Source organism: Sus scrofa, chromosome 6 (genome assembly GCF_000003025.6).
Source record: "Sus scrofa isolate TJ Tabasco breed Duroc chromosome 6, Sscrofa11.1, whole genome shotgun sequence".
Taxonomy (NCBI): domain Eukaryota; kingdom Metazoa; phylum Chordata; class Mammalia; order Artiodactyla; family Suidae; genus Sus; species Sus scrofa.
In genome coordinates, this window is record NC_010448.4 from 97,251,826 (window position 1) to 97,273,981 (window position 22,156).

General features: G+C 53.0%; 1 protein-coding gene across 3 annotated transcripts; it reads right to left on the reverse strand.

The window, feature by feature from the left end:
• Positions 1,249–16,530, reverse strand: CIDEA (cell death-inducing DFFA-like effector a). 3 transcript variants are annotated; one of them, XM_005656107.3, is made up of 6 exons: positions 16,287–16,530; positions 15,535–15,724; positions 7,392–7,536; positions 6,512–6,658; positions 3,272–3,453; positions 1,322–1,684 (listed from the first exon to the last, which is right to left on the reverse strand). In XM_005656107.3, exons 2-6 carry the CDS (start codon positions 15,570–15,572, stop codon positions 1,537–1,539), a joined length of 660 nt encoding a protein of 219 aa, XP_005656164.1. In that variant the 5' UTR covers positions 15,573–15,724; positions 16,287–16,530; the 3' UTR covers positions 1,322–1,536.

The following is a 22,156-nucleotide window of genomic DNA, read 5'->3' on the forward strand; positions in this document are numbered from 1 at the left end:
CCTGTGAGTCAGGGCGGCCGCTGAGTCAAGGGGATCTGACACTTAGTGAAAATTCCTTTTTTGGAAGCCAGGCAGTCATTTTCCAGGATGCTGCATCCTTGGGAAGTGACGCAGCGCACGGCCAGCGAGGGGCAGGAAAGCCGGCTGGCTGCGAGCAGCTGCGGGCTCTCCTTCCGTCTGCCTCCCCCGCTCCCTCGGAGGACGCTGGGAAGGGCTTCCAGCTGAGCTCCTTGTAAGGGAATTTGTAGGGGAAACGTTCGTTCTCGGTGGAGGGTGGTGGCGGAGGCCCGCGGAGGGGTGCCACCTTGGAGAAGCTCCCGCAGGCGCCTCTACTCCAGAAGCAGAACGGGGGTGGTGCATGGGATGCTAAGATTTTTTCACTATGTTTTTTAAAAAAGGCTGTACTCCAGGAATGCAGCTTCTGACCCTTTACTTTTGCTCCCACCCCCGCGGCTGCAGCTCCAGTCCTGCTGCTCAGTGCTAAGCCTAGAAGAGCTGCGGTCAGGCTAGGGTCAGTCTGACTGTGAGCAGTTTTGTGCTTCTGGGACAAGCAGTGGTGCCCCGCTGTCCTGAGCTGTCAGACAGGAAGGGGGCAGGAAGGGGAGAGGCCCCCATGGCAGGAGGAAACCACAAGTCCCAATGGGGTGGATCTGTCTCGTAGCCACCTGTGCCCTAGACTGGCAGCAGCACCTGTTTCCTCCAGGACTCAGGCTGCCCCACCCCAGCGTATGGTCTGTGCTTACCCTTCCCCCTGCCCAAGACCTGCCTGTCATTCAGCCACAGTGACCGCATGTGGGCGCCGTCCAGTGTGTCCGGCTGGGCTGCAGCCCAGGACCTTCTGCTGTGGGGTAACCTCCCTGAAGACCATACCTGTGGGGGTGGAGGGGTGGGGTGGAGACATGGGTCCCTAGCCCATCAGGAGCCCGTGTCCATGCCTGCCCCACAGCCCAAGCTCTCTCTGCGTCACTTGCAGCCTAGGGCCTGCCTGATGGCACAGGTGACAGAAGAACCGCAGGCCTGGTCCATGCCTGCCATGCGTCAGGCCCTGGTTTCCAGCCGTCCCTTTTGCTTTTTAGGAAAAGCTGACAGTGCACCCTGATCACCCCCAACACTCAGGCCCACAGGCTGCCGGGTCTCTGGGCTTGTTCAGGACCGACCTTAAGCCCACAGGAATGTTTGACACTCCTGTTCCTGCAGCACCAAGTACTGAAAAGACTTAAAAATGATGACATGTGTTAACAGAACATTTCCAGCTGAGTTTTGCCTCTCTGTGAAAGTTGTTTGCTTTACTGAGATGAAGCAGAGATGAAGAGGAAGCATGGAAGTTTTGTCATGGGTTTATTGCAGGAGCCCAGGGCCTTGTGCATGCACGCTGACCCTTATCCCCCACCCCCACGGGGCACCTGCTGCCCCACCCTGACACGTGCCCTCAAGCCCCTGTTCCTGAGCAGAAGGGCCCACCGCCCATAGATGCACATGTACGAACAGTGTCTTCGAATTAGAAAGGAATCAGATGGGTCAAGGGGGGCAGAGCCCCTATCCACTTGTGAGCCCCCGCCTAGGGCGCACACCAGGCACCGCCTGCTCCTCCGTGTCAGCCAGCATTCGGAGCATGTACGTGCCCATGTAGATGAGACACTGGCCAGTCACCTGGGCGGTGTGGGACAGGAACCGCAACAGGCTCCTGCAAGAGAGGGGGTGTCAGCTGGGCACGGGCCCCAGGCAGGGGGGGCCCCACCCCCAACACACGCTGGGGCACCTGCAGTCCACTGCTTTCACGTTTGGGAAGCTCACTCTCAGTTCACACAGCCTAGGCCTGCCTGGGATACAGATGCTGATTGGGGTCCAGGTGGGATCCGCACTCTGCATTTCTAGCAGCTCCCACTGCCACTGTCCAGGAACCACCTTCCACTGGCCACTTCCAAACATGGCCCATTGCTCAGTATCTAGAAAGGGCTGAGGCGGCCAGGGAACCCCCACATTATCCTGTCCTTTGGTGGCCTGGCTGGGGGTGTGGGGCTTGCTGCTGGAGGAGTCCAGCAAACCTGCAGTCCTGTGACACCGCTGGCTGGGGTGGCTGGAACACCGGCCTCGGCCCTGTCATGGCATCTGAGCCTGAAGGCTGACCTGGCATTCGTGACGTTGCAGACCAAAAGGCAGTTCTCACTCACATTTTTATTCTCTACTGAGGCCGAAGCTAAGAGGTCTCAGCCCAGTTTTAACGTCTCCCCCCCACAGAGGGGGCTGAGGGCTTGGGGCACTGGTGTCCACATGGGATGGCTGGTGAAGACTCTGACGTGGGGCCCTCATGGCTTCTGTGGCTGTTCCTGCTGCCGTCAGAGCCAGCAGCTGGTCAGAACCAGTGACAAGACTGAATCACCCCACGAGGTGGGATTTGGGGCCGGGTTTACTTTATGCTTTGAGGAGGTTGTAACTCTCTGTCTCACTTTAAAAATCAAGCAATTAAGCCGTTTTCTCCCATCTCAGCAAAAAGAGGAAGCTCTACTGGGGGTGGGGGGTGGCTGGCAGGGGTCAAGGGTTGAACAGCAGGACGGGAACTGTTGTCCAGGTCTTGGAGGCTCTGCCTCTCGGAAGCCATGGCCCACTTGGGTCAGCAGAAAAGCAGGCCCTTTGGGGGCTGTGCAGGGAGCACTGGGTGCCAGCCTGTCCCATTTCAACCTAACTTCAAAGACCTCTGCTTCTTCAGCCTCTCCCTCCATCCTCCTCCACAGGGGGTTCCTTCTTAAGAGGCTCAGGGATGGGTTTACTGCAGGGGTGGAAGCAGGTGTATTTAGGGCCTATGCAAGTGCACTCGTTTTAAAGAGAATGAAATTGAGGCTCAGAGAAGTTTTAAGGAAGCTGTTAAAGGTCACAGAGCTGGTTGCCCAGAGGCAAGGCCGGGAGGGACCCCTGAGGGCAGAGCTCAGAGGCTGGATGGCAGGAGTGTTCCTGGTACATAGAATTTGTTCACATGGTTCTGGGGTACAGATCAGGATGCGTTTCCCCCAGGCCCAGCCTGTGGGGTGCCCTGGCGGCACATGTGGAGGGAGCATGCCAGTGCCACCTGCCCACCCGCTTCACGTCGTATCTAATGGTCTTTGGAAAAGAAACTGTATTTTGGCTTGAGTCCTTGTTTTCTGGATAAATCTGTGGTGTAGGAGTGAACTGCTCTGTGACACAGAATCAGGTGGGGGCTGGGCTGGGGACAGAGGAGTGAGCTGGGACGAGCTGCTTGCCGCATCCAGACCCCAAGGGACCCCTGTTCTCTTACCTCAGCAGGGCCTTGAGCCCTGTGCACCGGATGTCATAGGACACGGAGTACATCTCGTACATGGTGGCCTTGACGTTGAGGCAGCCGATGACATCCTTAGGGTTCAGCTTGTACAGGTCAAAGGTGACTCTTGCTATTCCCGATCTCTTAGGCTTCTGGGGGGCGGGGATGTAGGTACCAGCCTAGGGCAGGAGGAGGGAGGCCTTGGGACCGTCCCAACTGTAATCCTGCAGTTTGGGTTTTAGGCTGCCTTCCTCTCTTTTGTCAGCTGAAAATCTGCTCATGACTAAGCTGCTAGTTACCCAAGGAATGTTTTAACAGATCAGTGTGTTTATGCTGCCACAGGGTCCAAACCCATGCGCAAGCACCTTCTCCAGTCTGCTGTTTAATGACCGGGGACGAGTGTGACTCGGCTTTGGGCCTGGATTTCAGGGTCCAGGGCTCAATGGACAGTTGTGCCGATGACTCAGTTGGGACACCCTCACACGGGTCACCCAGGGCCACCATGCTGTCTGGTTAACATGGGCGGGCCCACGACCGTGGCACAATCTGCTTAGAGACCAGCGGGAGTGCTATTCCCACTGCATGGGAGGCAGCTGCAGAAAGGGCCAGAACCCCACGGCTAAGCCAGAGCTGGTGGGAGAGCCATGCTCCAGCTCCTGCCCTGGATGAGAGCTGACCTCTCAGGACCCTTGCGGGAGCTACTCTCAGTCTACCGAAGATATCGCTGGACACTGAGGTTGGGAGAGAAGGTCACAGACCTCTGCAAATCCTGGGTTTATAAACAGCCTGTGACACGTCTTCCCCACTAAGCTCTGTCCTGTAGTGTCCAGGATGCAAAGCCGCATGTAACTTTCATGAAGCTTAGTCACTGGGAGGAATGAGGCTGTGAAGGTTAAATTTCCTGACACAAATCTACTCTATTTGAAGCTAAACCATACATTCCCCTGAAAGCCCCCATACCTTTTTGCTGGAGCCCCTCTTCTGCCCCCCAGACACACAACGGTGGCAGCCCACAAAGTGATGCCCATGGGGTCCTGGTGCCTCAGAGGGGCATCTGTCATTTAGGAAACGTTATTAAAAATCCAGGTCACAGAATCGGGGGGCGGAGGTCCACCTGCAATCCTGTCCCCGCTCCCTGCTGACCCATCAAAGTTTATATATCGGAAGTTCCCGTCGTAGTTCAGTGGAAACAAACTCAACGAGGATTCATGAGGACTCAGGTTCCATCCCTGGCCTCGCTGAGTGGGTTAAGGATCTGGTATTGCCATGAGCTGTGGTGTATGCTGCAGACACGGCTCAGATCTGGCATGGCTGTGGCTGTGGTGTAGGCCGGCAGCTACAGCTCCCATCCGACCCCTAGCCTGGGAATTTTCACATGCCATGGGTGTGGCTCTGAAAAAACAAAACAAAGTTTACGTCTCAGTCCCTCAAACTCCCCCTCAAGTCCTGGTCTTAAGTCAAACTGAAGATGCCCCCCTACCCCCACAACCTCAGACTTTTAACTGGGTGTCAGGGTATGAATGTGTGCGGTTTCCTCTTCCCCAACCAGGATCCACCCTGCCCCAGACTCTCCAAGGCTTTGGACTGAGGGAGGGAGACCCCTGGTGGCCACTTCTCTGAAGTTCTGTCCCAGTCCCACCAAGGTGGACTCACTGAGAACCTTCTGCAGGTGGGGCAGGACCTATCCAATCCCCACCCCACCCCCCACACTACCAAGGAAGGTGGCAAAGTGTAGGATCCACGTGACACTCACATGCCCCTGGGCCCAGTTTAGTGCTGCCCATGCAGCAGCGTCAACCTGTTACAGGGCAGCAGGCTCCTCCACTAAGTAAAATAAACCAACAGAAAATACCCCTCCCTTCCAAATGAGTTTCCTGCTGCTGCTTGGACAAATGGCCACAGCTCGGTGTCTTAAAACACCTCACATTTACCCTCTGACAGTTATGGAAGTTGGGAATCCTAGGTGAGCTGCAGGCTGTCTTGCTGGGGCTGTGTGTCTCCACTTCAGGGGCACCTGTGTCCCTCTGCCCATCCTCTTGTCACTCCTCACTGACTGTCCCTCTTAGAATCTTGTGATGACATTGGCCTGCCAGATAATCCAGGATCATCACCCCATGTCCAATCCCCTTTGCCACATAAAGTGACACATTCTGGGGAGGCGGATGTGGGACCAGCTGGGGAACGAAGGGACCAGCTGGGGAACAAGCATTCAGTGAGCACAGTCCCTCCAGTGCTGATTCCTCTGAGGTCTCTGGGTGCTTCAGGACCAGCAGCCCCTAAAACCTCAGCAGGGCACCTTGAGACCAGATTCTCAGGAGAGAGCTGTGAGAGTCCCTTTTGTGGGCACCTGTCCACCAGCATCCATAGAGCTGAAGCCCCGGCACTGGGGTCAGTGGCTGCCCATGGGTGAGATGCCACAGGTGAGACGAAAGCTTCAGCATTTGCTTTCCTCTTTGGATTCTGGATCCCATAAAAATGTTCACCTCTGAGGATTTCTCTTCCTTAAACTTCATTTAATCATATAGAAGAAAGATGTTTTATTATTCTGCTTTGTATTTGTAGGTGTTTTCCAAGATAACCTACAGTTTTCTTGGAAATAATATCCTTTTTTTTTTTTTTTTGGTCTTTTTGCCATTTCTAGGGCTGCTCCCATGGCATATGGAGGTTCCCAAGCTAGGGGTCTAATTGGAACTGTAGCCACCAGCATACGCCAGAGCCACAGCAATGCGGGATCCCAGCCACATCTGCAACCTACACCACAGCTCCTTAACATACTGAGCAAGGCCAGGGATCGAACCTGAAATCTCATGGTTCCTAGCCAGATTCATTAACCACTGCGCCACGCTCACGACGGGAACTCCAGAAATAAAATCCTTCAGTCTAACTTGTTGCTTGTCTAAATCACTGCATTTACACCTGCACACACCTTCCTGATTTCACCTGCTATGTCAGCTCTCTGACTCCTGAGGTCACAGAGTGTGAGTGGTCATTCCACACGCCATCACAGGACCTGTAGCTACTCACTGGCCAAAGCCTGTCCCTCAGAATTACTGGCTCCAAGTAACATAACCCCATTTCACAACGATCCTATGTTTCCTAGAAATACAAGCATCCCTGTGAGGGTAGCAGATCCGCTTATTAGGTGAACACAAAGGATACACTTAGAAAGAGGGCTGGTCAACGCCAAAGGGGACCACACTTTTGCAGGTGAGAGGAGCCGCCTTTGGCAGTGCTTACCGGTGTCCACTTTTGTCCTTTCTCCAGGACCATGAAGTGTGTGTTGTCCCCCAGCATCTGGAAGAACTCCTCTGTATCTACCACGGTGCCATCTTCCTCCAACACTAAAGTGACCACTCTGCTGGCGATAACCAGGGCATCCAGGGTCTAGGGTGGAACACCACAGTCAGGAGGGGAGCGAGGGACTCCGTTTGGACCTACCAGTGGCACTAGGTCATGGTTCCAGAAGCGCTGGCTGATGCAGAGGGTTTTCAGGGCGAAGACGTACCTTAACTGGTGTCGATGACTTAGTCTTTGCTTTGAAGAGAAAGAAGCTAGGGAGCATCAGGACCTAACTTCCTCAGAAGTTCAGACAGGATATACGTGATCTCTGGGAATAACATTCAGTTTCTAAAAGGTCCTGCTTATTGGGACAAATAATAAGAATGACCCTGTGTACGTGATCCTTAGAAAGCCCGCCTCTCTCTCGCTGCAGACCCCGCGTGCTGGACACCTGTCTGGTTTCCACAGGCATCTGTGTCTGGGCTTTGCCGCCACTGGAGGCTATGATTCTTCCTTATTTGGTGATCGGGATGCTGTTTCAGATTAAGCACTGTTCCCCAGCCTTTCTAACCAAAAGCAGATTTCCAAAGTCTGCCTCCTCTAAGCTCCCTTGTCAAAGAAATAAAGCCACATTATCAATTGGTGGCGATCTTTAAGGCTTTTGTCTGTACCTAAATCTTATATGGGACAAGAACATGGTAATATCCCCTTTTCTGCTTTACACCCTCCTTTTAACCCCAGAAGGCCCCCCTCAGACCCTCTGTCTTGTTCCCAGGCCCCTGCAAGTTTGGGGACCGTGTGAGCTGCCAGGGGTGGGGGCACACCGTGGTCCCCGTACCTTGCTGAGGAGCTCCTGCAGGCTGCTGGCTGTCACCCCCCGTCGGCTGCTCCGGTTGTGGTTGGAAACTCGGAAGGGGCGAGCAGGATGCATGAGGGGTGTGAGCAGCACCTTCCTGGTCTGCAGCCCCATGAACGTCAGGGGCCTGGAAGTGGAGGGAAAAGTCAAAACACATCGAAGGTTACTTTCAAAGAGGAGTCCTCAGAGAGAGGTCTCAAGTAAGAAACACAGAAATAAGACAGTGATACTATTTATACCTAAAAGAAAGCCAATGGCTGGGATTATTGAAAATCACATAACTAATAAGGAACAAACAAATGTATAATATTAAAAAACGCAACGCAGGAGTTCCTGTTGTGGCTCAGTGGTTAACGAATCCGACTAGGAACCATGAGGTTGTGGGTTTGATCCCTGGCCTTGCTCAGTGGATTAAGGATCCCATGAGCTGTGGTGTAGGTTGCAGAGGCGGCTCGGATCCCAAGTTGCTGTGGCTCTGGTGTAGGCCGACGGCTGCAGCTCCAATTCGACCCCTAGCCTGTGAACCTCCATATGCTGCAGGAGCGGCCCTAGAAATGGCAAAAAGACAAAAATAAAATAAAATAAATGCAACGCAACCATCATTATACCTGTGTTACCTGAACATGCAAAGCCCTTGCAGTAACTGTCTGAGAAGGCATGTAAGGGCCTCAAACTCAAAAGAGGAATAAGAAGTATATTCTGCAAACCTGGTTCTTAGAGCTGAAAAACCTTAAAAAAAAAAAAAAAGATTTCTCAAGACCAGGGAGCAGCTAAACAGAGTTAAAGAATTAGGCACACATAAAAATAGTTACACATTTGTATAATAAGACTGAGCCAGCGAGTTCCCTTGTGGCTTAGTGGGCTAAGGACCTGGAATTGTCACTGCTGTGGCTCAGATTTGATCCCTGGCTCTGGAATTCTTATGCAATGTGGGCGCAGCCAAAAAAAGAAAAAAGAAGAAGACTGAGCCAGAAAATTAAAGGCCAGATAGTAGTCACTATAGCAATAAGCCAATATTTTTTTTCTTTTCTTTTCTTTCTTTTTTTTTTTTTTTTTTTGCTTTTTAGGGCTGCACTCGCAGCATGTGAAGGTTCCCAGGCTAGGAGTCTGATTGGAGCTGTAGCCACCGGCCACAGCCACAGCAATGCCAGATCCGAGCCACGTCTGTGACCTACACCACAGCTCACGGCAACGCTGGATCCTTTATCCACTGAGCGAGGCTGGGGATGGAACCCGCAACCTCATGGTTCCTAGTCAGATTCATTTCCCCTGCGCCACGACGTGAACTCCAATAAACCAATTTTTTGAAATGAGGCTAAACAAGGAACAGCAGAACACAGTAATCACTGTGGTTGGAATACCAAGAACTTTCTTATTTATTTTTATTTATTTATTTTTTGTCTTTTTGCCATTTCTTGGGCTGTTCCCGCAGCATATGGAGGTTCCCAGGCTAGGGGTCTAATCGGAGCTGTAGCCACCGGCCTACGCCACAGCCACAGCAACTTGGGATCTGAGCCGAGTCTGCAACCTACACCACAGCTCATGGCAGCACCAGAACCTTAACCCACTGAGCAAGGCCAGGGATCAAACCTGCAACCTCATGGTTCCTAGTCAGATTCGTTAACCACTGAGCCATGACGGGAACTCCAGAATACCAAGAACTGTAGACCATTTATCATGTGGAACTTTGGAGCAAGTTCTACATTAATCAAAGAACTGAATCAAAATCCACCATAAAAAAAAGAACTCACCTAGGAAAAGACAATGTAGCAAGACCAAATCATGTTTTAATTTTCTGAGGAAAAAAAATCCCCAACCTTGATAATTAAATTTTGTTACCTAGGAACTACAAAAATGTAACAAAATGGGGGATAAATACAAAACAGCTATTACGTAGTCATTTTGGCAGTTTTTAACAAACACATGTTTTTGCTCTCTCTATATTACCTCCATCCTCAGAAAACCTAGTTTTCTCAATTTACAGATGAAGAAACTCAGATGGGAGAGCAGCCCCACAGGTGGGCACTGGGATTCAGACTAGGCACGTGGTCTTTGCCTCCTAAAGCTGAGCTGGGGGCCACATGCTGAGTAACTAGGAAGAGGCTGCCTGGAGTGAACAGTGCAACTTTGACAGCAATCAAGGAAATACAAAACCACAGTCTGTGCTTTTAAACACACATCCAAGAAGTTCTCTGAACTAACACCTGACAGATAGGCCTTGCTGGTGGTGCTGGAGGGGTTTTAGTCTCTGAGACCAGTCTGGCAATTCGGGAGGCCCTCTGCCCTGAACTGTGGACATTCGTACGCAAAGAAACAATTCGCAACACAAAGAGAATCGGCAATGTTCCAGGGCGCTGTTGCTGCTGGGCACTGAGATCAATGTGTGACATTCGTTTTATCTGTGCAGCCCTGAAGGACCCGCATCTGTCACTGCACTGTCCCCCCAATCCTGAACAGCTCAGAGAGATGGGACAAATCCTTGTACAGGAGAATGAAACAAAGGGCTTTCTTTTGGGGACAACCTTGAAGATGCAAGTGGGGACCTCACTGCTTTCTGACACTTAGAGCAATTAGCTGAGATCAACTCCACAGAGGCTTGAGTTCTAGGGACACCTGTTTGCCAGCGCCGTGTCTACCTATCTATATTCTATATCACACATCTGCATATATAAATGACAGCACACACACTCTCATTTACTTATCTACGCTTTATTTCCCCAACTAGACTGCACTTTCCTACTGGACAAAGGTGGCAACCTGGTGTCTGAAGTGGGGGACTGCCCCTTACCCCCTGGGATCTCACATGCTCTCTGGGTACATGGAGTCAGAACTGAGCTGAATCCTAGGACACCCTGCTGGCGTCTGAGAAATGCCTGGGGCCCCGTGGGAAGCCCCTCCCCCACCCTTACATGCTGGAATTGGTGCCACAACCTCTTTGCCTAGGCTGTCAGCAAGAATTTGGTCTGAAGGATATTCAGCTGGCATTTCACTCAGGCCTTGTGATTGTGTATATCCAAGCATCCACCAGGGCAGCAACATGTTGGTTCTTTACGTCTTAACTAAGTTTCATCGCAACTTACAAGGGAAGTGCTACCCCATTTCTCAGATGAGAAAACTGAGGCTTGGAGTCATTTCTCAAGGTCACTCAGCTACTAAGGAATCTCTCTGAAGTTCAAGTCCCAAGTGATAAACATGGCGGAGAGGGTGAGGGAGAGTTGGAGTATGTGGCGGGGGTGGGGGTGGGGGTTCCTCTGCCCTTAGCCTAGCTCTTTTAGGTCACAGCCCAGCCTGTGTCCAGTGGGGCAGCTGCAAGGGGGCTGTGTCCAGTCACTGGTCCCCCAGGGGCTTCCCACCAGAACGAGAGGCCCACAGAGGGAGTCCACGCCTGACCCAACACAGCAGGGCCTGTCACATGGCTCTGGACCTCTGCCCCTGTTCCAGGGAGTTACACAGGCTCCCAGGTTACACAATACAACCAGCCAGGGGCCATGTCCCACTGAGCTGATGCCACAGAGACCTCGCTCAGCCCCTTCCTTGGTGCCCTGGTCAACTGGACCAGCAAGGATGATCCACGTGATGCTTGACAGCTGGGACCTGCCTTGTTCCTAACCAGAAGACAGCGTCTGGACCGGGGCTCTTGGGGAAGAGGGACCAGCGCTCTGCTGATATGGCTCCAGGCGATGACCAGCCAGGTAGGGGGATCCCACCCCACCCACGAGACCCTCTTTGGTTGCAAGGACCCCCATCCCCCCACCCCACCCCCCCCCGCCCCATAGCAGGGAGTTACTGCTTTGTCCACCTGGGGCTGTGCTTCCCCGGGTGAGAGGCTTAGTGGGAGAAACAGGGACAAAGCTCACATCTCAGAACCTGGGCCCTGGAGGTCAATGGCACACCACGGGCACCAAAGCACTGACCCAGTTCATCATGGTTCTGCACCTGCTCACCAGCTGCAGAGGTTCATGCCTCCGTGGGCAACCATGATCCAGGGACCCAGCTCCACCAACCACAAAGCCTTCATTGTCTTTTAACTTCTGACCAGATAAGGGCTTGGAGTCAGTCCTGGGCCTCCCTCATGGCTGCCCTCAGAGACCGTCCTTGACAGAGAAGGACCCAGTCCGTGCTCTTCTTTCCCCCTGAGAACTGGGTCACAGTTGGAACAAAGGCTGAGAAGCCACCTAAGATAGTCCTGCAGATGTGAAGGTCAAGTTCGGCCCTTTTTTTTCAAGTAGGAGGGCAAGTGATTTGATGCGCTGAATTACATATAATCAAGACTATCTTACAAAAGATACACAAAGAGGTTAAGCGAAATCTGAGGTACACTAAGCCTGCTTAACAAGTACTCCGAGTGCTTACTCTGCTCCAGCAAAATGAACAAACGGCAGGGTCAACTACCTCAATGAACAAAGCGGCATATGAATCCAGCTCAATCCTGGTCCTCTTTTAATGGGATAATTTATGTCCCTGGCCTCTAGCATGATGCCAAAAAACGTGCTACTCTCCTCCATGCATGTTTTACTGCATTGAAGTTGACGCAAGAGCCCCGAAGAGCCTCTGAATCTGACTTTTAGCTTCGCACCCTGCTAGCCGGCCTCTCACCCCTGGAACGTGCAGCCAGTCACAGGGAGCAGGAGGGAAACCGCCTCACTACACGGAAAAAATGACAACAACAAGGAAATGGCTGTTCAAGGAAATGGATAGTTTCAGGGAAATCATGATGATAAGAGACGTCAGACTTCACGGAACATTCTTGAAAACTGCGAGGGGGCATGCCTCCCAGAAATGAGGGGACAGGGAAGTCTGTATTTTCCCCTCAACTTGTCAGCGTGTGAGATAAACAGGCTGACAGCTGACAACATGAAGTCCATTGCTGTGGAAAGAAGCTGGCCCCATAGGTCGTAGGCATCTGGGCTGCTGTTTGCTCTTTTTTCTTTTTTACTTTTTAGGGCCGTGCCTTCGGCATATGGAGGTTCCCAGGCTAGAGGTCTAATTGGAGCTACAGCTGCTGGCCTACACCACAGCCACGCCAGATCCAATCTGTGTCTGTGACCTACACCACAGCTCACGGCAATGCCGGATCCTTAGCCCACTGAGCGAGGCCAGGGATCAAACCTGCAACCTCATGGAGCCTGATGAGGTTCATTACCACTGCACCACCATGGGAACTCTTTTTTTTTTTTTTGTCTTTTTGCTATTTCTTGGGCTGCTCCCGCGGCATATGGAGGTTCCCAGGCTAGGGGTTGAATCGGAACTGTAGCCACCGGCCTACACCAGAGCCACAGCAACATGGGATCTGAGCCGCGTCTGCAACCTACACCACAGCTCACGGCAACACCGGATCGTTAACCCACTGAGCAATGGCAGGGACTGAACCCACAACCTCATGGTTCCTAGTCGGATATGTTAACCACTGCGCCACGACGGGAACTCCCACCATGGGAACTCTTGATGTGTGTTCTACAAGTGCTGGAGGAGAAAGGCAGGTCCGGGAACAGGGTCCCAAATTTCATTGTCAGGTAGACAAGGAAGGCCCACGTGAAGCAGTAAAGCACACACTGTGCCCAAAGCCAGGTGACAAGGATGGAGCAGGGAAGTGCTGAGCCCGCCATGAAAATGCAGAGAAATGGTTCGGGGCTTGGAAAGCATCCATTAGGCCTTGGCGGGGCCTCACCCCTCGGCTGGAAGCAGAGGAGTGTTGGCTCCAGTGAGGCTTCCCAATCACCAGCAGTGACACGTTGGCGACAGGCAACATTCAGACACATGGGCCCCATGGGGAGCCGCCTGACAGGACTATGGCAGCTCACAGCTGTGCCTTGACCAATCCAGCAAAATGCTTGGCTAGAAAACCTATCCAATATATGACCACGAAGTCTTTGAATACTGAATGTTTTTAAAGTAAGAGTTCAGACCATGAAGGAATAAGCTTGTAGAAAACTCAATTCCCTGTTTATATCACTGATAAGACTGGTAAAATGTGTACTGAGAGGGCAGCTATAGAAAACCTGGAGTTCTTACCCAAGGAAGGAAAGAGACACAAAAGCAGCTATTTTACACAAAGCATTAATATAGATGGGCTCTGTAACAACCTCAGAATGTTACCACTGCCAGGGCACAAAGTCAGAGCAGGCTTTGTCTGTGACAACACACACCATGGGGACATCTGGGTGTCCAGAGCTGAGATGGGAGACCTCAGGCTCCTGATCACAGATGATGAACAAACGAATGACGTGTTAAGACCCTATAAGTGCTTATACCCATATGATCTGTAAAAATAGACATGTACATGGACTAGGTCCCTTCTTTGGCAACATGCAGTCATTTACTAATCAAAGACAGAGTTGGGACATACTCCACCAGGAGGTTTAAGGACCACTGAGAAGAGATAGAGGTCCAGCAGTCTCCTGGCCTGCAGCTCCTGTGGGTCTGCAGCCTGGACATGGCTTTAAAGACACTAGAAGACAAATGTGTTCCTTTCAGCAGGTATTACAGAGTGTGTAGAAGCAGGCGGAGAAACAAGAATCACAGCAGCTGAGTCTGGAAGCAGGAACGGGACGACAGCATGTCCCCTACAAGTAGTCCCTCGCCCTACTCAGGACTGTCCGAGCCAATCAGATGTCAAATGCCAACATTTCCTAAGCCAGTCACAGAGACATTTGGGGTCCGGGATAGTGCTGTAGGGTCAGGGGCAAGGGCAGGGCAGGGCAGTGTTAACTCTGCCGGCCTTGACTCCTCCTGCTCCAGGCCACACCAACCAGCGTTAGTGCCCTCCTGCCATCCTTGCTCAGCCCAGCAACTCAGTGCTGCGAGAGTTCCATGGGAGAAAGTTTGGAAGACACACTGCAAACCCTTAGCAGTTGCTACCCCTGGGAGTGGGACTGTGGGGTGGGTGGAGCTGGAGGAAGAGGAATAAACCAGGAAAAAAACCCGAGGGCTTTTCCTTTTGGCCTGAAGCCCATCAGTGAAGATGCATGAAAAAGTCTGTCGCCCACCTTCTGTTTTTCATTGTTTGTTTTTGGTTTTTGTCTTTGCAGGGCTGCACTCAAGGTTCCGAGGCTAGGGGTTGAATCGGAGCTGTAGCTGCCGGCCTATGCCACAGCCACAGCAACGCCAGAGCCAAGAGGCGTCTGCGACCTACACCACAGCTCACGGCAACGCCAGATCCTTAGCCCACTGAGCGAGGCCAGGGATCGAACCTGGGTCCTCAGGGATACTAGTCGGATTCGTTAGCCACTGAGTCATGATGGGAACTCCTCATTGTTTGTTTTCAAAGAGACAGCCAGACAGCCAGAGGATAAACAGACGCCCCCCCATATGTTGGCAGCTGTCTCTAATCTTGAGCATGTCACCCCCTTTAAGAACCCAAGTTCAGAAGCTTACAGATCACATTTCCTTCCCCCTCACCTCAGAAAACCTGCATTTCAAAGAACTCAAGCGCTTTCTATCTTTTTGAAGTACTCTGAACATCTTCAAATAAAGCACCATCCACTCATCCCTCCCTTAAATCTGTAAAGTTACAGCCACCTGATATCTTTAGGGTTTTACAAAGATTGGTTAAGGATGTCTAGGTGAGAAGAAGAACCCTAGAGAGAAAAAAGTGCTGTGGTTCTCGGTCAGGCCCCGCTTGGAGCTGGCGAGGGTCTGGGGGCCCTTCTTCCCCACTGGGCAGCGTCACCGCTTCCCCAAACTCCACCTTACAAGCCTGGGGGTTCAGCCAGCAGGGTCAGGGAGCGTCCAGGCCCAGGCGGGCGCTTGGACCTGGAACCCGCGCTGTCCTGAGAGCTGAGCTGGCCGCCCAGACACCACGCTCCCCACCAGCACCACTCGCGTCGCCCCAACTCCCGCCGCGCTCAGGGAGCCCGAGAAACCTGACCCGGCACCCGGTGGAGCTGTCGCCCAGGCCTCCTGGACCCGCCTCGTCCGCGCCCTTGGGGCTGCGGCGGCAAGGGATGTGGCCGCTCCTGCACTCACCACCCGCACCTGTTCCGTGGACACACGCTCATCTGGGGAGCCACACCTGCGCTGGCGGCCGGCTGTGGGCGGCTCGGGCTGGGCAGGTGGGCTGAGGAGGCGAAAGGGTAGGGCGCTGCGGGGCACCGGGGATCGGGGGCGCAGGCAGCGCAGCACTCGCCTGAGGAGGGCTCCCGCGAAGTCCCGCGCCGTCTCCATTGCTCCGCTTCCCAGCTGGGCGCAGCCGCCTGGCGCGCAGCCTCTTAAAAGCGCCGCCGCCCCGCCCGCATCCACGCCCCTCGGGCGGCCGGCCTTCCCACGACCTGCGGCCCAGGCGCTCCGCGGGCCCTCTGGGGTCGCTGGTCTGCCTGCTGGAGACCCGGGCAGTGGGGGAAGCCGTGGCATCAGCTGTGGATGGGCGGCCCCCTCGAGGATTAGGGTGCGGATGCGCGCCGGTCCCCGAGGACCCCCCCTCAGAACCTTCCCCACCGTGCGCCTCGGTTGTGAGGGCTGTAAATGGACCGGGGCTGTAAGCGGACCGGGGGCGAGGGACCCGAGGGGTCAGAGGGACAGGACTTTTCTGAGTAAGGGAGGCAGAGAAACACAGAGCCCAGGACGAGGGGGTAGGTTAACCCGGTCCGGCTTACATAGAACTCCACACAGGAAGGTGCAGTTGGGCGTGTTTCAGACCTTAGAAGGGCGGGGGTGGCAGGGATTCCAGAGCACAGCTCACGCAATGCCAGATTCTTAACCCCCTGAGCGAGCTCAGGGATTGCACCCAGGTCCTCATGGATACTAGTCGTGTTCCTTACTGCTGACCATGCCAGAACTCCCTCCAGAGCTCTTAACTGAGAACTTGAAGCAGACCCCTGAGCACATTGAGTAGGGGCAGTGCCACAACCCGGGCCCTTTATTTATTTATTTTGGCTGTACCTGTGTCATATGGAAGTCCCCTGGCCAGGGATGGGATCGGAGCTGCAGCGTGACCCACACCACAGTTTGGCAAGGCTGGGTCCTTAATCCACTGCACCAGGCTGGGGATCACACTGGCACCACCATAGAGACAAGCTGGTTCATAAATCCACTGCACCACCGCGGGACCACCAGCCTGCCCTTTAAAAGGAGTAACCTCCTCTGATGAGCCTGCCCTGCACTCAACCAATGACTGGCCCTCTGCTTATCAGCCTGCCTGGGCCCTGCTGCAAACCACATTTCCAAAGAGCTGCAGCCTGACCTCTGCCTTGGTCCCGACTGACTTGACTAGCAGAGCTGGCCCTTCTGCCCATACTTTTCCTCCTTTTAATCATAGAAACAAACATTCATCTTGCCCTGAGGGTCACTGGTGTCACGGAGATGAGGAATGTGGGAGCCAAAAGCAATTTCCGTCCTGAGTCCTGGACTCCGGGGGCCTGCCAAGAACTCTCCAGCCCCAGGAAAAAGGACTGGGCCCTAGCTGCCCCTCCTCAATGGGGCCCAAATGTCCCCACATTCATATATGAATCCAAATCCCAATGCCCAGTATGACAGCACTGGATGGGGGTGGGGGTGGGAGGTGCTTAGGTGGTGAGGGTGGGGCCACGTGAATGGGATCAGTGCCCCTATAAGAGACCCCAGAGAGCTCCCTCACCCCTTCTGCCATGTGAGGACATGGTGAGAGGGCGGCCAGCTGTGAACCAGGAAGAGGCCGCCGCCACCAGAACCCTGTGCTGCTGGCCCTGATCTCAGACTTTGAGCCTTCAGAACTGTGGACAGTAAGTCTCTGCTGTTTATAATAAGCTCTTGCCCATCACATTCTGTTAGAGCAGCCTCGAGGGACTAAGACACACCATTTGATAAGTGAGAAAATAGGGCTCACCAATTCAAGTCAACTCGCCTTTCAAAAACTTTTTACTGTGAACAATTTCAACTATAAAGACATACAGAAAGAACGTAACATGAGCATCCTTACACCCAGTGCCTGGATTCAACCACCATTAACATGTTGACATAGTTGCTTGTTTTTTTATCTGTATTTTTATTTGAACCTCCTAAACAAAATCCTTCAGCTTGCACCTCTGAAGAAACAAAAACGTTGTCACACATACCCCTGATGCTGCCTCTCTTAATGAAACAATAGTGACCTCCCAGTCCCACCTAACACTGGGATTCACTGATGCCTTCTGCATGCATGGCACGCCACTAAGGGACAAGCGTGTTGGGCCCATTCTGGGGCAGTGAGGGTCAGGTGCACAGGGGCCTTACACACGTGGAGCTGATCCTGGCAGCAGGTGCAATTCATCACTCATTCCTGGGGCCACCGTGTGGGCTTGTAAGTGACTGACTGAAGGATGGGTAAATGCGGTGCTGTGGCAGCAGTAACACGGGAAAGCCGCCTGAAGGCTGAAATCTGCCAAAGGCGCCCCGGAGGGGACCCTGGAGCAGGGGCTGGGAGGATGGGTGAGGGTAGCAGGCGTGAGTGGTGAGCCTGCCAGGGTTCTTGACCAGACAGGTCGGAATGGGATCCACTTTCGGGAAGAATCTGCACAGCCCTGAACACACGCAGAGGGGGCCCAGCAGACAGATTTGAGATAAATTCTGGGTGGCTCGGAGGCTGGCCTGGGTGACATAGGGAGCCTGTAGGTGATGATGGGGAGACCTGGGCTGACAGTGGGCACGGAGAAGGGAGGGGCAGGGACGTTTCCCACTTGAAGAACCACATGCAAGCAGCTGGAGATCAGGCCCAGATTCTTGGTGGGGTAACTGGGGGCCTGCAAGGCCCCTAACTGAATGAGAAACACGGTGTGTGTGTGTGTGGGGGTTAAGTTTGCAGCTGAGGTTGAGATTATATTGAAACCCGAGGGCCTGGGGTCACCCTGGATGGAGATGCGGGGAGGACGTGGTCCCAGGGGACACACCCTGGAGCCTCTGAGGCAGGAAGTCAAAGCCTCCCAGCCCCCTGCCTGCTCCACGTGAGTGGATGGGCTGCCCCAGGAGGGTATGTGGAGAGGCTGGAGGGCAGGGGCAGGTTGTGCTCCAAAGGGCAAGGCTGCGAAGCCCAGGGTGCCACAAGGAGCTGGAAAGGGCTGGTTGTGGCTGTGTGTGGGGGTGGAGGAGGGGGCCTGTCCAGCACAGGTCATCTATGGCCTCCTTTCTCACTCAACACCACTCAGCATAACTTTATCCATCGACCACTATGTTCCAGGGCAGCCAGGGTTAGAAGCTGGGGGGGACAGAGGCACGGGTGGGTAGGGGCACCTCTGAGAGGATGGAAGATGCGGGAATCTCAGGACTGCGGTTCAGATACAGATTTGTCCCTCACAGAAGGCGCGACTAGGGCTTGTGCAAAGGTCTAGCCTGACCATCAGCATTTCCACCAGGGCGGGTCTGGGTGCCAGTGCCTCTGAAACCAAGTCACAAACACACAGAACTGTGCCTTTGTCCTGAGCTGGGTCACTAACTCAAGGTGAATTTTCACAAGATTGGGGAGCACTGCTGGACTGACGAAGGTGTCTTGTTTTTCACACCAGCTCAGGAGTGAGATCAGGAATCACACTTAAGAAGGAGGAACTGAGTTCTAGTGGGGAAATTAATGGCCTCAGCCCCTCACACCTACCACTCCAGGGGCCAATGAGCCTGCGGTGATGTATGAATGTTCAGGCAGCTGACCAGTCTTTCTTAGTGGGGTCAAAATACCACCCACAGAATAACCAACCCTGGGAGGAGTGGAGGAGACACTATGGTGTGCTGGAGAGCTGGACCTGAGTGCCAGCCCTGCCACTGGCCAAGGGAGACCCTGGATGGGCCACCCCATCAGCCTGAGTCCAGCTGGGAGACCCACAGAACCGGCTGCCTGAACACTTGGCCCTCGTGCTGGACATGAGGCTGCAGGAGGCCAGGTATGCAAGTAGCTCTCAGTCTAGACAACTGTTTTTCCAACTGAACTAGAAGTGGAAGTCCTTCTATTCTGGGATGGACTTTAGGATTTCAGTGTCTGGTGCAGCCTGTGTGAAGACCAAGGTGCTGAGTTATAACTCATGCCCATGACACTGAGGCCCCAGCACAGTGGTTCTGAGCCTTTAGGGCCCCAGATCCCTTAATATCCATGCAAACCATAGCCTCTTCTCCAGAGACACCTACAACCAACCACTCTGGGGGTTCTGTGTGCACAGCCAAGGCGCCCCTTGGTGGGGAATGGCCCCCAATGGGGGACCGGCCAGGCCTTGCACTGAGAACACCCGGCATCCTGGCCCCCACCCCTGCCTGATCTCCTATGGCTGCGTCATTACTGGATGGGGATGTTTCCTTTCCTTCCAAATATACGAACAAACGTGATGTTCTTTCCTGCTAACTTCAATTGGAATTTTCTCTCCAAAGGGCCCAAAGGAGGCCGTGTTTGGGGCTCATCCAGGCTGACTGTGCCTGGTCTTCCCCAACTGGCACAGGGCAAAGCAGAGCTCCACCAGTGTCCACCACGCGTGTGGAAACCAGCACAACTCTTCACACAGTGTCCACACCTCCTACAAAGGTCTCAGTGAAACTTGAACTCTGTAAGTAAAACATGGACACCCTGTCATCATTATGAAGCATTTGGATTAAAACTGTACAGATAAGGCAGGGTCTTCTTAGACCACTGTCACCAGTTCTAGCCCCTTTCCTGCTCGGTTCCTCATTTGATCCAAGTCCTTCCATGCGATTACCACTCTGCCATTAATAAACACCTAACTCGAGGGTCACTGTGTGGTGACGGTACCGTGCTATACATACTGCTGTGCTTTGTGCTCACCCGTGTCTAGTGCACATGGATCCAGCCTAGACTTTCTGCATATACTGCACAGCATGTATAGGACAAGCTCTATTTAACATTCCCCCTCTTGCCAAATACTGATTAGTTTTCCTTTGTTCACGTGTATAAACAGAGCTGAACTCAGCCATGTTCACCCTCATCCTATGTGCAGGGTGTTTCTTGGGTGTGACACCAAGAAGGGGTGCTGTCCGCTCTGAGGGTCTATACATTCAAAGATTTCATCAGAGGCCACTTTGATTCATCCTGACCAGTATTCAGGCTCCCATCTTAGTCACATTAATAACTTTATGCTTTCCTTCAAAACTCCTTTAAAAACTTACCTTTTCAAAGAATATAAAAATATTTTTCAAAAATGGGAAAATCAGTTCCCATCATGGCTCAGCGGAAATGAATCTGACTAGTATTCATGAGGACACAGGTTCAATCCCTGACCTTGATCAGTGGATTAAGGATCCAGCTTTGCCGTGAGCTGTGGTGTAAGTCACAGATGAGGGTTGGATCTGGTGTTGCTGTGGCTGTGGCCGAGAGTTCTGATTCAACCTCTAGCCTGGGAACCTCCATATGCTGTGCATGCAGCCCTAAAAAGACAAAAAAAAAAGGGAAAATGAGTAGATCATGAGAAATGTACTTGAGATGGAGTTCCCACTGTCACTCAGCGGGTTAAGAAACCTACTAGTATCCAGGAGGATGCAGGTTCCATCCCTGGCCTTGCTCAGTGGGTTACAGATCTGGTGTTGCTGTGAGCTGTGGTGTAGGCCGGCAGCAGCAGCTCCCATTCGACCCCTAGCCTGGGAACTTCCATATGCCACAGGTGTGGCCCTAAAAAGAAAAAAAAAAAAAGTGCTTAAGAAAATGTCCAGGCTTGCTATCGATCAGAGGACCAGAACTTTGAACAGTAAGAGGATGCAATTCCCTATCCTTCAGTAGATATTTTAAAACCATCAATACCGGTGAGGGCGCAACAAAACAGGAATTTATACTTTCTGTGGGTGGGAGTATAAACTATCCTTCCTCTTGGTCGATAGGGGAAAGTATCTCAGAATGTCTCACAAACATGGAAATGGTCATCTGGATGCATTGGCTCCAAGTCCAGGAACCTACTCATCAAATCCCATATCATTTGTGTGTTTTATCTTCTCCATCCACCTGTGAGCTCCAGGTGTCTCAGAATTGTACACTGGGGAATCAAGCTGAGGTCCCAGTGCCCCCGCCCCATCCTTGCAGTGTCCCAGCCTCCCTCTCTGCCACCCCTTGTCCGGAGCGTGCACCCTATTCTCCCAGGCACCGCCCCTTCCACTTGGCAGGAATGCCCCGCCCCCACTGACCTGTCAGGTTGGGTGGCCCCAAGTGGACACTGCTCCCTGTCTTCCTTGACAGGCTTCAGTGTCTTAGGGGATGGATGAGGTGCAGTGACTGGAGGCCTGGGGAGGAGGACACAATCCTCAGCTTCTGCATGTCCAAGCTCCTCCCAGGGCTCGTGGTCCCCAGCCACCTCCACTGTGAGGCTCAGCCTTCAGTGCCTTTGGTTAAGACATTAGACGTGATCTTGGACAGATGCTTCCTTCCCAGGTGGGGCAGCCCAGCTTTGCCTGCAGCACTGGGGCCAGAACAAAAAGCACTTGTGTGAAAGGGCCAAGTTTTGACTGCTCAGGAGGATTTATATGAGAGCCATTAATGGAGCATGTGTTTGCAGCTCTCGCTTTGTGAATTAGTAGCACACTCATCAAACCATGTGTCTGAATTTGGCAGCCAAGAATTCAGAAAGGGAGCAGCTTTCATAGAAAGGAAATTCTGTTAATACACCTGAATCCTTTCTGCCCTGTTCCTGGGGAACACCCAGGACCCACCTTCCTCTTTATAACCAAAGCCAACCTGCGACGGGGCAGGGATCCTGAGGATCGAGCAACAGGGAAGACGGCTCAAGGGAGGAGGAATCAGGCCACCGATACAAGCTGTCTACAGGCTGCATTCAGTACTGAAACACTACATGTGATACTTGTTTGCTTTTTAAGAAATGTAT

Bases quoted from the DNA above. Each gene is read 5' to 3' on its own strand.
- CIDEA (XM_005656107.3), bottom strand. From the start codon at position 15,572: ATGGAGACGGCGCGGGACTTCGCGGGAGCCCTCCTCAG. The intron at 7,537-15,534 runs GCGAGTGCTGCG...CTCCACTTCCAG, and splicing joins TTCGCGGGAGCCCTCCTCAG to GCCCCTGACGTTCATGGGGC. The intron at 6,659-7,391 runs GTACGGGGACCA...GTTCCACCCTAG, and splicing joins TGCAGGAGCTCCTCAGCAAG to ACCCTGGATGCCCTGGTTAT.